General features: G+C 39.9%; 1 protein-coding gene across 3 annotated transcripts in view; it reads right to left on the bottom strand.

Moving 5' to 3' along the window:
- The window catches only part of negr1 (neuronal growth regulator 1), a 165761-nt gene that overhangs the window by 54455 nt on the left and 95114 nt on the right, over window positions 1–16192 (bottom strand). For all 3 annotated transcript variants that reach the window (XM_031756233.2, XM_031756232.2, XM_039599138.1), the window contains exon 4: window positions 11848–11979. In XM_031756233.2, coding sequence (XP_031612093.1) covers window positions 11848–11979 — 132 coding nt within the window. The remainder of the gene's footprint in view (window positions 1–11847; window positions 11980–16192) is intronic.

Consider the following 16192-nt stretch of genomic DNA (forward strand, 5'->3'; position numbering starts at 1 on the left):
GAAGGACTTGGCCAAGAGCCTGCAAGACTTTACTTTCAATTGCATTTGGAGAGACCTGAGTATGGAGTGAAAAAGCTTCTAAACATAACCCCCAGCACGTCAAACTCCCCCAAAACAACGAAAATTCAACAAAGACAGAATCTGGTTCACTCCTACGGAACAGGATAGCATTCATGTGTTTTATCCGCTTAGATTTACAAATCCTTCACCTTTGATCATTCAGTACTTTCTGTGAGATGGCCTTGGTTTGAAGTGCTGCATGGAACCAATGCATGCACAGTCTTTCCCTGCAGCCTGTGACAGTCAGCGCAGATAGATGAAGTGGGATGCCACAGACTTGGGCAAGGTGAAAGCGAAGCATGTGATCATTTGTACATGTGTCATAAAACCATGTAAGAGAGACACACAAAGATCACAGTGTGCTCTGTGATGATGGATGCCCTTCCACCAACCTTTCTTCTGCATCCTAATGAGCACATTCATAGGACTAGTGTATGTTGATTTTCTGTCCTTGCATGTGTGCCAATTATACCATTAGTTCCCTCTTTTGTTGCTTGGCTGAATAATCTGAAGGACTTAAGATAGTGAATCAAGCAATGGGTTATGCTGGGGCTCTTCCTCTCCATTTATCACTGCATGAAATGTTCGGCCCCATGCTGGGGGGGTATTAGCAGACCTTGACTGGATGTCTGTGCATGTTGTGTGTGAGTGTGCACTGTGGGTGTGTGTACCCTTGTGTCTGTGGTCTAAACTCAAAGTATGACAATTTTTCTGCTTCAAAAACTTCAAAGATCTGTTCAAACATCACAGATTACTTCAGAGCTATATTTAAACCTAACCAGCATTAGTGGTTACTGCACCCTGAAGACATCTTTGCAGAGGAGCAGTAACAACCTGCAGCAACTAAAACAAAACAAAAGTTTCTAAAGCGCATAATAAAGTAACATCAGAGTGTCTGGTGTCTGACACTGAGCTTTACAGAACAGATGTACTTAAAGAAAAAGATGAGAAGAAGCAGAGAAAATTGCAACAGTGCTCTGCAGCACAGAAATATAAGCCAATAACAAGTATGACAAAATCAATGTAGTATGCTGACCAGCAGAGGCTTAGCAAGTCCTCGTAATCCTCCATTGGTGGTATTGTGCGGGGCCATCGATTATCTGAAGGCTCTGAAAGCGCCAGGGTGACCCGGCTGTCGTGTTGTACAGTTACTAGGACAGTGGACAGGGTGGCTCAGTCAGGTGAGTCAATACTTCAAACCTCACACAGAGAGACGTTTTTTATTTATTTAATTCTTATTAGAACAGGAGGGTTTTTCCAGCATGGAGAGTGTTTTCATGGCCACCCTGCACAGAGCGGTGTTATGAAAAGTAACGGAGAAATAACCACGATTCTAATAAAATGATTGCCTACACTGTTACCACTATCTGGACTTGATTGAATCGAGCATTGCAGACGTGTTTAGCAAATAATCTTTCTGTGAAAAACTTAACACACACTCACTGCTTTTATGGTACGCTGACCACTCAAGCTCATGTGCATATCTTTAAACATCCATTCGGACCCAGGGATAGACCCTGAACTGCAAACCACAAAACTGCTGGAAAATTGTTTTTCTACATGTGCATTTCCTCTCTGGATTATTTTGCTATGTTCCCTTTAATATATTACCAGCTGGATCAGCTATTTGTCAAATGAACACTGTGCTTTCTTCATTAGACTCAAAGGATTTCCTATTTTTATAGTTAATTAGGTTTACTGTTCTCCATCAGTAGTTGGTTAAAATGCTCGGGATAAAAAAAATCAAAGTAAGACAATGAACGGATTGAGAAATGTGCTGTTAAAAATGTTTGGCACTTCAGGTGTTCATCCGTTCCACAGCACAGCTCTAAATACAGAGCGCAGTATAATAACAATACAGTCATGCAACATGCCGTGTATTCAGAAAAACTGTAAAAGTGTGGAGTTGGAACTGATGTTGCTTATTTGCAAAGGCAAAGACAAATGTTTTTAAGCATTTTTCTATTTGCTGCACTTCATTTGAAAACTTGAAGCATGTAAATGCATCATCCCACTGGCCAGCATACAATACAAGCACTACAGGCTGCAAAACTCCAAGAGCGGTAACTATGAATAGAAGGCTTTTCTTGAAGGCCAGTTGTATTTCTGCAAATGGGCAAATTCAAAAAGCAATTTGGGTCCAATAATTGTCTTTTTTTTAAACCACAAGTCATTCAATGATTTCTAATATAGAAAAATCTCTCTTATAGCATTGCAGGTAATGCAAAATACTATAATTTTATATGCATATCAATATTATCAACTTCTCCCAATTTGGACCTTGGCACTGCGATCTGTTAAGACAGATCACAACCATAAAACCCAGCACAATCCAATAAGTCCAATTTTACCTTGCTGGCATATCTTATATCATCATATATTGTGCTATACACCATCCAGATTTTGGAGAGTAATGCAAAGTAGTGCACTAAAAACCATGAAGCCCCAATAATCCAGGTAATTTAATGTCTAGGGAATGCTGTGGTGGTGCTGTAAATCATGCCTGAAGTCACGGTGGCTCCACCAGATGGGGGTGAGCGGTTGGGTCCAGGAATAGTACAAGCATGGCAGAGAAATGAGGACTATAAGGTCCTGGCAGGTGACAAATGGGCAGTTACGGATCGATCACGAACCAAAAGCCATTACATCTGCATTATCAAAACAAAGCTGATGTCTCCAAATGTCTATGCAAACTGAATAAATACACACACTTTAAAGATACATAACAAGTGTGACCTTTTTCATTAATGGACAGGGTTTGCTCACAAAGCAAAACACCTTAATGTACAAGGCTTCGCTGAGTAGCGTCCCTTAAACAATCCTCGTGTGACAATTGATGATTAATTGGTGTACTTCAAGGATGAATATGATTTATTTAGCTACATACTATTGTTTGCCAAGAGAACCCGGAGAACGCAGGCTTTTTAATTAAAAGATCAATTAATAACCCTACCTCTTCAGCCAGATTTGAAAATGAGTTTTCATTGCAATTAAGAAATGGACTCATCAGTGCATGACTTGTCAGCTTACACACAGAGACACTGTTCCCCACTGCCATCTGTGGGCTTCTTTGTCCTGCTTTTTTCCCCCTCAGTCAGGAATGGTTCTACTGCCAAGATTTATTAATTCATTAAGATTTCTATTCAGAACAGCTAGGGAACATTGTGTTCCTTCTTTTTATACAATGCGAGGCATATAAATAACCAGCTTAGTGTGCAGGACTGTGTGGGTCGACAACACCAGGGATTCAATCTATTGTCTGTGTTTAACACTAAATGGCTCAAGGTACACAAATCCTCACCTATCTTCCTAAAGACACACGAGCTGGCGAGCTGTTTCGATGAAGACAATGGTACAGTCGACACACGCGGAAATATCATTAATCCATTGTTACGAGAGAGTTCAGTAAGTCATCTCCGATTGTGTGAACATAATAACCATGTTATAGACGATTTCATGTAAGCCTGTGATGCTATTCGCCTTACGCTCAACATTATTTCTTATTTTGTCACTAAAATGGGATGCCAATGTTTAAAAGTAAAGGAAAAAAAAGGAAGCGTACTAGCCAGAACATTTATTCTGCAGAAGATCAAGTTTCCGCTCATTTATTCATGCCCCTCATGCAGCAAGGAATCCAAATAGCAATCAAGACGAGAGCTTTGGAGAGATGTAGAGAGATGGATTTACATCCAAACAGCTTGAGGGTACTGGCTTTAACTCTACTTAGGATTGGATCAGAATCCAATTCTAGGAAGCCTTCTCTTTTGAATCGTAAGCCACAGTATTTCAACAGATAGGGCAAACTGTCGACAAACGCTCAACGGAGACTGCGTGTCTGATTTGAAAATACTCCCGACGCCAGTTTTCATTGAACTGTGCGATGAACATTTATTCCACCTTTGATTCAACCTCACCATCCACCGCTGCGCTGAGCCTGATATGGACACACAGCATGTAGGTCATGCATTTTGCAAAATGTAATAAATTCTGCATGCCTCTATGCAGCTGTTATAGTGTATAATGATTGTTTGTAAATACAATAACTATCAAAATAAATAAATAAATAAATAAATGAATAAATAAATAAATAAATAAATAAAGCCAGCACAAACATGCCCACACTCCACTAATAGCTGTTTACTCCAGTGTCATTACTTGACATTGTAATGTTGGGTGGTCATGAAGATGTGTCTACTGAACACAAGTAAACAACTTTAGTCTCTTATTTATCAGAGATGGTCGTGACTCCCCACAACCACTCTGTCAGCAGAGGAGCATGTTGTGGGTGTATCTACCAGGCCGGGGCCTGAATTCCAAACAGGCCCGGACGGCTGGGGTATTAGAGGGAAAGGAAGGTTAGGAGCAAACAAAAGACCAGGTGATGTAAAGAATTAGAAGTATTCGCAGTGTGCTCCTGCATTCTGATTATTATGTTTTTTCAGAAAGCTATCAATACCGCTGGTTAAATTGCTCACAGCAGCTCTGATGTGTATGGTGATTAAAAATGATCACAGTTTTGCTGGACAATTAGTGTAAGCAGGAAAGAGCGAGGTGCTCTTCTTTTTATAATCACAGCCATGGCGAATATGTGAGCAGAATTCACAGCTGCAGGGTACCGGAGGAGGAAGGAGGCGTAAAAATGGCTGGCAAACTCCGAAGCATACAGGGTACGCTTTCACTCTGAAAAGCAAGTGAAAGCTTGCCACGAAGGAGCCAAAGTGATATTAAAAAGGAAGACAAACCTGTACTGGTTAAACCTTTAGCCTGAATCGAGGGATGCTGTCATACAAAATTATACGCGGTCAGAAGTTTGCACATGCTCACCGTGGGCATGAATATAATGGTAATTATATGTACAGCACACATCTTCAATGGTTAAAAAAAACAAACTGGGTGCACGAGTTTGAATTTATTTTTGATTTTCTCTGATCCGCACAGGATCATACATGTAAACTCATACGTACATTCAGCTCAAATGTTTAGTAACTGATGCCTTTTAACTTGACAAAGCCGTGCACACAGACAGGCTGAGTGCATCCTGGAGAAAAGTTTTCAAATTTCAGCGCACCCATCATAAAAAAGAGAAAACGCAAATACTTTTTAGAAATCTGTCAAAAAACCTGTTAAAATATAAAACTCACTGAATTCACTGAAATGTAATCAACATTTTTATTCCCGGCACACTGGACTTCTCTGAGAACTCATTAATAAATCAAGCATAACATTCAACCATTAAAACTAATCTGTCTGTTCAGGAATGCAAGCAAATAACTAGTTTTACATCTTAATCAAAAATTCTAATGTGCCTTAAAACAGTAAATTTGAAAATAATGAACAACAACAATAATTACATTCTGTTTATAAAACCATAATTTTGATGAAAGAGCTTGCACATATTGGTGGATTAATCGTTGCAAAAACATTACAGTAATTTTGGTAAATACCAATAATGTTAATTTAGGGCGTGATGACACAGTTTAATGATCATGATTGAGCAATAATAAAAACACACGCTCCACCAACAAAACACAAAGTAAAAGCATATAAAGTGGCACCTGACCACATGCATGCATGTGCCAATCACAGCTGTTCCCAGCGCTGTGCAACTTTCCTGGACTCGTATGATTCGATGACTCGATGACTAAAGCTACGTTGAAAGACAGACAGAGATCAAACTTCTAATGTCTGGCACAGCAGAGGGTGAAAAGCTTGTCCCACAAAGCAGATCATCGTTGTTGTTGGAAATACTTCAGATTTAGCACAAGTTATGTCAACCGATTATAAATCATTTGCAAAGAGTTTTGTCTGCGCTGCAAAGGAACACAGTTAACTTTTTCAACTGCCTCAAAATACACCTTAAGAAACAGCATAATGAATGCCTAAAGTGCAGGAAAAACAATGCAATGGTTGCTAACGTAAATTGGAAAATAGTCAGCTTAGCGGACAAAGATGTGTCATCGCATCGCTGAGCTATTTTTCCCAAGCTTCAGGAGAAATTCAGAAGGATCTCACAGCAGTCGAGTACTTCTCCATACTTTTGTTTACATTCATGGTGGAGATATAATGAATGGAGTGACTTTATATTTAGCTTCTAAGAGATGTAGGTCAGGTGAATAAATGCATGATTTAAACGCATTACTTAATTAATGAAGGTAAAATTAGCAGAAATGTAGCCCAATGTAAGAGGATATAAAAGAGTCCTAAAAGAACCCTGCTGATTTCATTTTCATGAGTTCATCTTAAGAAAATAAACGTAAAATAAATGAATAACTGACTCCTCGTGCTTCTTATGTTACATAATAGCCAAATTATACTTCTGCAAAACATCCCGATATCTGCAAAGTTGACATTTTCTGTGACATTTTGTCCAAATTTTTTGAGTCGGGGTTAAAATCTTTATGTAAACATTTGTGCCACACGCTATCAAATTCCCTCTAGATATTTCAAACAGCTTCAGATGAAGCAACTGAAACAGTGACGGGCAAATAAAACGTAGCACGACAAGACAGTTGGCTGTCTCCGTTTCTTCCGTGTGTGACTAAAGTTTGTGCAAACTGTCAAATCTCATCTTGCAACATGATGATGTTCAAACTCTGTAGTCTCACTCGTTCAATAAGAGGAGCAGACACCTCTCTCTGGAGGAAAAGAGCTCCCTAAACTAGAAAGTGAGGTCAAACACCTTTGATTGTTCATCTTAAAAAAGAAACAGGTTCCTGTTATTGTTTTATCTGTAGCGTTAGTGATGGATGCCTTCATTCTGCTACAAGGTGGCTTCATTAATTAATCAAACACCAGCTTTTTATCTCAGGCGGAGGTGTTCCACGGTGGTTTCCTTTTCATTCATCCCTCCGACTCAACCACCTAGATGTGATATTTATGCTTTTGAGTCACACTGTGCAGTGAGAATTTCAGCCAGTAACGGCACCCACCTGCAGTGAAGATGAATATGTAAATTTAAAAAAGTAGGTCAGAGATCAAATTTCATCAGGTAGAATCACAGCTGAAATATCCTTTCGCCAAGTAGGGTTTTTTAAGCCAATCTGATTCTAGTGCGACCTTATGGATGACTGCCATCGTTCAGGTTTAGATGATAAAAGTATTCAGTCGCCGTTCATTTATCGCCAGGAGCATAAAGGCAAGAAGCCCTCTCAGGCCATAATTTAATTAATGCTGCCAGGTGAAGGTAGGACATTTGAGCCTTAGAGAAATCCATGCTGGGGTTACATGTACTGGACTTAACACTCAGGCAGAGACAATGCCTGCGAACATCTGCCTCTAACTCCTCCTATCATAGAAAACCAAATGGCAGGCTTAGTGGCCCGGCGTTATTAAAACTGCAAATATGTTCGAGCGTAATTTTATTTTCATTACCTTGGTTTGCTTATTTTAATTAGTGGCCCTAATCTGCAATTAGCCCAGAGGTCAGCTATACCCACAGCTTTGAAGAAAGGCATTGTTTTGAACAAAATTGTCTGGACATGTATTTAATTAGACTGTTAAACCTTGAAATGTCAGTGTCACTCAATCTTATGCTGTCTTATTAGAATGATGAAGGAAAAAAATATTGTAGACTTCACTAATTGATGAATATGAATTCATTTCATTTAACTGCTGTTAGCAAGAAAAAAAGAGGATCAGTGGTGATACCATAATGGGGTCAATGCACGCCACGATAGCCACTTACACCGCTAACAATATCGAACGATACCGCTGCGCCCTTTCTGTTACTCCACCTCTCATTTCTTTGTGTTGTGCTAAGAAGCTTTCTCGTCATTTCTTTAAGTAGTCTTCACAAATAGTTCAGCTTTTTGAAGGACATTCAAAGCTCCGATTTGGATGCTGGCTGCCGTTCGCTTTGTTCTTTGTCAAGATGATCAAAAATCCAGAGTTCAGGGGAGGCCAATCCATGATTTGTAATGTTCCATTGTGCATTTTTCTTTTTTCTACTGCCAGTATTGTAAAAGGTATGCTGTGGCGGCTTTGGCAGTGTGTTTGGGATCATTGTCATTCTGAAATTAAAGCTGTTGCCAATGAGATGGTTTCCAGATGGCATCGCAGGGTGGATCCAAGTCTGTACGTTTCTGCATTCATAATTCTTTTAGTTTTGACATGATCCCCAACACCACTGGCTGAAGTGCAGCTCCAAACCAAACAGAGCCCCCACTGTGTTTTGCAGATGGCCGCAGACACCCACTTCTGACTGTTTGAACCAAATATTAGTATTCATGGCTCCATCAGACCTGTTGTCATTGATTTTCATTCTAGTTTTTGTGTAATTTGGCAAACCTCAGCTTCTCGCCCTGTTTCCTTTCCCTTAAGAACAGCTTCTTAGAAACACTCCTCAGAGTTAGGTGTGTTTTTTATGCTTGGATGATTCATAGATCAGTGTTGAGTGACTTAATAAACAAACAGAAAGAATATTTGAATCTCTGAAATCTTTGGAAGAATCGTTCAAAGAAAGGTCAGAAACAAGGACCCTTAGAAATAAGGGCTGTGTACTGTTTAAGTTACAGAGTTAAACTGACACCTGCACCGTCTCCCAGGAGGGCCTGTACAAAATAACAGGCTTCTTTTGTGAGACGAGTCAAACAGCTGTATGAGCACGTGTCCATACAGTGTAATATTTTTAATAAAGTTAATTTCTTGCTTCTTGCTGCGTAATTATCCTCTCTTGTTTGAGTTTCCATGTCAGCTAATGTCTTTATCTTAATACAGATTTTAATACGCTCAGCCCCTCATCAATACCCCACACTCCTGGGTGCCTGGTGAATACAGCCTGATGTGTGACAGCAGAGCATGAATGATACAGTAGATTGGGACACAATCCAAATGCTTCTCTTTTTACTTCACAGGAGGAGAAGTGCGCCAGTGAGGAGAGGAGGCAGTGAAGAGTGGCCACCAGCTGGCTAAAGCTCTGCCTGCTGTGGCCAAATCAGTCGCTCCAATGGACAACTTTAATTCATTCATTCTGCTTCCTTATCTTTAGAGATGAGCACATGTGTCACCAGTCACCATGTAGAGAGAAAAGGGAAGAGGCAACTTTGATGAAAAATACAAGCATGAAAAGCATACTGACAAAATGCTCTGAAAACAGACGCTGACTATTTGAAGCTACAGAGCACAAAATATTGAGGAACTTTTCGGTCCCATTTGAAGAAGCCGACAAACAAAGTCCTGCTTCTTTAACGTCAGCTGCTTTTTTTGCTTCTTCTCTGTTACCTATTCAGCACCCCGAATGCTAAACAGCCGCAATAAAACACAGGACCTTTCGTGTGTGAAATGCTTGTGAGGCTAGAAAAATCTGACAGTGTTTGCAGTAGCTCAAACACCATGTAAATAATTATGAAGTCCATTATTTATAACTAAAAGGGTAGCCCCAAAGATGTACAGCACGTACTCAAACACTTATCAGACACCTACTGGTCTTACTGCACACAAATTATGAATGAAAATGTGTATACATGTCACACAAGAGCTCTATCAGATATTTCACGTGTACAACGGATGCCCATCAAACTGTCTCACTAAATCAGTGGTGCAAAACCAATGGCCCGAGAGCCATAACGGGCCCAGCAGAATCTCTGAACTGGCCCACTTGATGGGTTTGCAGAATGTGAAACTTGCAAAAAAATCATAAATATTTTAGGTTTTTTGGGGGGTAAGATGCACCGCCATTGAGGTGTGACGATGCCAGCATTACAAGTCAGAATGTGTGAAAAGTTAAAAGCATTTCTCAAATATTTTGTTGGTGTTTGGTCAAAAAATACTGGAAATGCACAAAGGTTTTCTCTGTCCGCAGATCCACTTTGATCACTAAATTGTATTGCACATGTAAAGTGGAAAAACAAACCACATGCTCATTTTTCTGAAGACAGCTCATGCACGGTATGCCTCCTTTCCTAAATTACATGAAAGTTTTTTGTGTATTTTATATTAAAAGAAAGGGGTGACTGTGGAGCCTCTTCTTAATTGGTCATTCAGCGATGACTTTATAGCATCTGGATCTTTAATGATACTTCACCTAAATTTAAGGACTGCGTGCCACTTTATAAATGGTGATATTTTTCCAACTTCTCTAGCGCACAAAAAAACCCTTTTAAGACCCATTGGATTATTTCAAAAATGAATTATCATCGACCTCACTGAAGGCTGTGTTACTTCATTCCTGAAAAGAAACACTTTGGAGATAATGGCTTTCAACTGACATCGACTCTAAAAATCTCATTTCAAAGTAATCGCTCAACATCCTCCTGCTGCTTTTGATAACACTGTCCAACAAACTGTCTCCTTTACATTTTTCATTTTTATAGCATATTCCATAAAGGTGTTGCAGTTAGGCTGGCAGCGTTACAAAAAGTAATTATTCATTACCCTGAAGGCTGATGTAATGTGCGAGAGTTTTTGGTCCATACTTTTAACTCTTTTGTAATAGAGACACTTTCTATTTGTGAAGCGGAGCAACTAAATATCTGCTGTACTGAAGGATTATGTAAAATATATCAGATCAAAGGGAAATTTATAAATAGTTTTCAGAAACCAATTTATACAATAAGATCAAAGGAGTCACAGACAGATATCTGGACCATTGTCGTCTGCGGTACAGATCAATAGCAACGAGTGAATCAATGACAGAAGCAGCCTCAGATAACTGTCCAGCAGGCCTGAACACTTGACCAAATACAACACGCTCCCACCCCAACTATGGCTCGGGGGCTCAAACTGTGAAGACTTTGTCTGACAGCAAAGAAAAGTCTTCCTAATCAATTCACTCAGTTCGAATGCTAAGCCCACATAACCCCACCGTCTCGGTTTAAAATTCAGCGTCTGACTATGACATGCCTTATCAATCACAGAGAACATCTCCTTTGTTCTGTAACATAAAGACACAGCCAGTTGTCAAAGCACTTTTCATCCTTGAACCCACGTCTCAGTAGAGCTATAAATAACTGGCCTCTGAAACTTCACTCAGACCCAGCTCATTAGAGCCAGGCATTACCCAGAAATAATGGCCACAATTCTTGGTTTTGTACCAAAGCGGGCACGAACACTGTCTTAATACACGGAGGTGGATACAGATGATATGCAGAAACAGATTAAAAATCGTTTTGAAAATGAATATAAAAAAAGTACGTATCAATTTCTTGAAACCCAAATTAGAAAACTTGCATGATTAGCTTCCTGGATGCGACTCACTAACTGGGCCAAGACGAGCCTTTTTTCTTTCACTTCCCCCTCCCTCCCCATCCCTCCCTCCCCACATCGCTGTCGATGAGTGCTTGATAAGCTTTTCCAAAAGTGAGATTTAGCAGAGGGCATCTATACAGAAACTTCAATGAATAACAGTGAAGCAAAGGAGCACTTCTGAAAGAAAAGGGAATGGCAATAATTGTCAAGCACCCAATTCTGCTTCTACTTACAAGTGGTGGTTTCTATGTGACCACGACAGCTAAAGCCCAGTATCATTCATTAATGCCCTGGCTCCTCATTACTGTCTCCTCACACTTTTGAAAGACTCATTACCTGCATAATGGAATAGTGCTTAGAACAGTCAGACCTTTCCTTAGTGTGAATTAATCATCTACATGCACCGACAAAAAGGGAATTCTCGCATTAAATATTAAGAAACTTCTTTAGCTCTCTACTTTCTCAAACTTCTGGATAGTATACTTTCTTGAAGTGCACCGTCAGGGACACGACGCTGGCATCGTTTCAAGCTTTCGTGGATCTGCGAGGCCGGTGCACAAAAAAAACATGGGAACCCAAGGAAGAAGAAAGAGATGTACTTACAGTTGACTGTGACTTTTACTCTTTTGGTGTCGGGAGAGGCAATGTCATTTAAAGCGCTGCATTCGTAGTCTCCAGCCTGGTCCTTTGTGATCCCAGTGATGTTAAGATTTTCGCCACTGTCATACTTCCTGGCTGGAAATAGAAAAATAGAGGCAAACTACTTACCACCATGTCTACACAGAATACAAACACGTACGCGCATACGTAAGGCATTTTGTGCTGCCTGTGGTTAGTGGGTGGAAAGCCCTCATTTGTAGCAAATTATTTGTAAGTTTAAGTCTGAGTAGAAGATGCAATACAATTAGATATTGTATTGAACTCCGGATTACCTTCCTTGCATCCTAAAATAGCAGTGGACCAGCAGAGCATTGATCTATTTATATTGATACAGCGGTAGGTAATAATGGTGTATTCCCAGTCATCCGCTCATCGTTTGCTCAACCCCACGCAATGCAGTTAGAGCTGTCCCTGAAGACAGACAGATTTGATGGCTCAATGCACATGTCAGTGCTTTACTGGCATAATAACAGTGGCATAGCCCACTTTAAACATGCAAATCCACACAAAGATGTCCACTCAACACTCAAATTAAAATACGCTAACAGAGATAGACTCACTTGGCTAATTTCTGCTGCTAGAAACTGCATTAATAATAACGCCGAGAAAAGTAGAGCGACACAGAATAATATGGTTTCCAGAACAATTCGGATACAGCCATCAGGAATAAATACATTAGTGGCGTGAATCTAGGAATTCTTAATCATTTTATATCTGAAAGATGTAAGCTGAAAGACAGAAAGGCAAAGCAGCAAATGCTGGAAAGTGTTCAAGGCTATGACACACTTTTAGCCAAAGCAAATGAATGTAAATGAAGTTTATCTCAGCCAACATTATGGGTAAGCCACTCACTGTTTTATTTAACGCTGTCGCTAGAATGAATAGTTGAGTCACTGATGGAAACAAAATTAATGAACAACTATTTTAATAACCAATTAATCATTGCTGCCATTTATTTAGCACTCATCTGGAACCTGTTTCTCAGTATGTGTGCTTATGTTTGTGCTTCTTCATGTATGAATACATCGTTTATATATAACCACAATTTCACTGGAAGATGACATATGAAAATGATGACTCGGCTAATCGACACTGAAAATAGCATAATCTGAAGCTCTATTTAACATGTTAGCTCCTTACAGAGAGGCCACTTAAAACAGCATAATGGAAAAATCTGTCCAATTATTGATAATCACAGCCAATAAGCTCCAATTGACAGCAATTCTATTTCGAGTAAAATCGCACCTATAAGACTGTTTAGATCATTTAGCTTGTGAGTGTGCGTGTAACAAATGGCTAAAATATCTCAGCAGGCTGCTCTGTGTACATATAAGAGAGACTGTGGTAGATTTTTCCCCAGACAACAATTAATTTCCAACCCAGTGGTGCTCAGTGTGAAATCTATTTATACAGAACCTTTCAGCCTGGTAATGGTGGTTTGGGATAGAAGATGTGTGGCCAGACTCAGAAGGCATGGGATTCAAACAGAGCGCACAATCAAGTTAAACTGAGCACAGTGTACCATACAGAAAACCACAGAGATCTAACCCCGATTTAGCGAGATCTTATAAGAGAGGAGTCGGAATGAAGACAACTTATGTTTCAGAACAGCTGCCATTCTGTGCTGCCTGCAGTGAGCTGGATTTTACATGTAATGCCACAATCTCCAACCCTGGTGGGCATTTTTTTTCTTTTTATCTGCAAACCACAGTGTCAAAAAACTTGAAACCGAAGGCACTGTCGATAATAAGCTTTCTTGTCTCTCCTCACACTGTCGTGGTGGCAACAAAGAAGTCCAAGAGTCTTGGCAAAGATATTGTAGCAACACAAACAACTGCAAAAAAAAAAAACATAAATAAAGGGCCAGCGTTTGAGAAAACAATCCATAAATAAGCACTGAATGTGTCTGAAAAACCACACCAGTTAATGTGCCAAGAGAGCACATGGATGGAGACATCACACAAAGGGCTCTAATTTTGTGGCGCTGGATGGTAAGCGGCTGGGACACAAGTGAAGAAGAATCTTCAGTGGGTGCACCGCTTCTGTTTCGTCTGTGACTTAATCCCGCTAACGTGCGAGAGGCTGTGCAGCAGAGTGTGTCAATATAGTAATCAAATGGTGGAGAGCACGTCTGATGTAATAAAAATGCGATTTTGTCTAGACAAGGTTACAGTACCAGGATGCAATGCACAGTATTTCCACGTGCTATTAAATTACTCATGTAAAGATTGCAAACGTTTTGTTATTCTAAATAACACACTGCCGTTTTCTAATTTCACTCAGGCATATCTCTCATAGCAAAAATAAATAGGAATCCATTAGATTGAGAGACACGGTATGCTACAAAGTCACAATGTCAAAAATTTTACAAGGGAAGAGGCATTAGCTATTGAATATAACCAGTGGGTGGCTTTCAGTAGTAAGCTAATCATCTAAGATAGCTTACATATCTGTGTGGCACCTTGGCCTGATGATACCTGTACAAGTTGTATTTGAACAATGAGATTAAATACACAAATTGAAGTCATTTTTAACTACATAGTATTGTTAATGTTCCCATCTATTAAGTGGACTTACTGAACTGAAGCAAAGCCAGAACGTGACAATTGCTTTACTGGGCATATCGTGTATATTTCTTAGTATATGTTTTGAGCGTTCTCAGCATTTGCATTTGCCAATTTGTTCAAAAGAATGAGAACCTGCTTTTATGATGTGCACAAGTGACTAGATGATTTAACGAGCAGTTTTGATCATTTTCCGTTCTGATCTGAGAAATGCATCAAAGCCACGGAGAAAAGCTGTAATAGCGCAGTCATTTTAATTTAAATTTGAAAGAGTTTCAGAAGGCAGAGACAGACTGCACAGTGGATAAGTTTTGTCAGATCTGAAAACCCTTCCAACTGTCATTGTAATATAGAGTTAAAAATGATGCAATCTACCAATTAATTTGGGGCAGCTGAATCATAATAATTTCCCCATATACCCTAATTATCGTTGCTATCTGCTATCTGAGTTTACAGCTGTTTTATGGTATCTAATTGATCATAAAGAAGGCAGAATGTTTGTTTTCTTTCACATAAAATTGCTTGCATGTGTGTTAGTATTACCCACATGACACCACTAAAATCAGGTATATTCATTAAAATGAATGTCTACTTGTTGCAAACACAGCTCTGGTGGATCATTACGGCCCATTAGCAGTTGCATTTTGGCTTGATGATTAGAGTTATCTGATGCTTGTTTTCTATTGTGAAGAACTCTGAGAGCTGCACTTTAGAAATGACCTATATAAATAAACTTAATTAACAACATATACAGTATAAAGAAATGGAAGCTTCCATACTACAGAGACACACACACACACGCCCTTCCGCTCTATGCTTGACCTCAACACTGCCCTTATTCCACAGTTTCGTTCATTGCATTTCACTATACTTGGCATTAAAGACACACAGGGCTTAGAAATCCACGGTATGCACTAGTGTCTTTAATAAGGCAATGAAATCAAAAGCAGTGACCCACAAGGCCAAGTACTGTTGCTACATATTACGAAATGCTGTAGTTTCCACAGGAAAGAGCGTTTTTCCACAATCACTCACTTCCCTGCCTCTACAGGAGGTCGGTGACATTAGAACAAAAAAGAAAAAATGTTAAGCATGAAGCTTACATATTTTTCAATTCAATTACGTTTTATTTATATAGAACCAAATCACAACAGTGAGCCCCGAGGTGCTTCATATTGTAAGGCAAAGATCCTACAATAATGCAGAGAAAGCCCCAAAAATCAGATGACCCAATATCAGGAAGCACTTGGCAACAGTGGTAGGGAAAAACTCCCTTTTAACAGGAAGAAACCTCTAGCACAGGGGTGTCGAACTCCAGGCCTCGAGGGCCGGTGTCCTGCAGGTTTTAGATCTCAGCCTGGGTCAACACACCTGAATCACATGATTAGTTCATTACCAGGCTTCTGGGGAACTTCAAGACATGTTGAGGAGGTAATTTAGCCATTTGATGGATCAAGGACACATCTAAAACCTGCAGGACAGCGGCCCTCGAGGCCTGGAGTTCGACACCTGTGAACTAATCATTTGATTCAGGTGTGATGACCCAGGGCGATAGCTAAAATCTCCAGGACACCGGGCACTTGAGGGCTGGAGTTGCCTACCCCGCTGTAGCAGAACCAGGGTCAGGGATAGGAAACCATCTGCCGTGACCAGTTGCGTGTGAAGGGAGGGAGACAGGACAAAAGACAATCATAAATCTACATATGAATCTGCAGTATAAAAAT

This window comes from Oreochromis aureus, linkage group 15 (genome assembly GCF_013358895.1).
Source record: "Oreochromis aureus strain Israel breed Guangdong linkage group 15, ZZ_aureus, whole genome shotgun sequence".
Taxonomy (NCBI): Eukaryota; Metazoa; Chordata; class Actinopteri; order Cichliformes; family Cichlidae; genus Oreochromis; species Oreochromis aureus.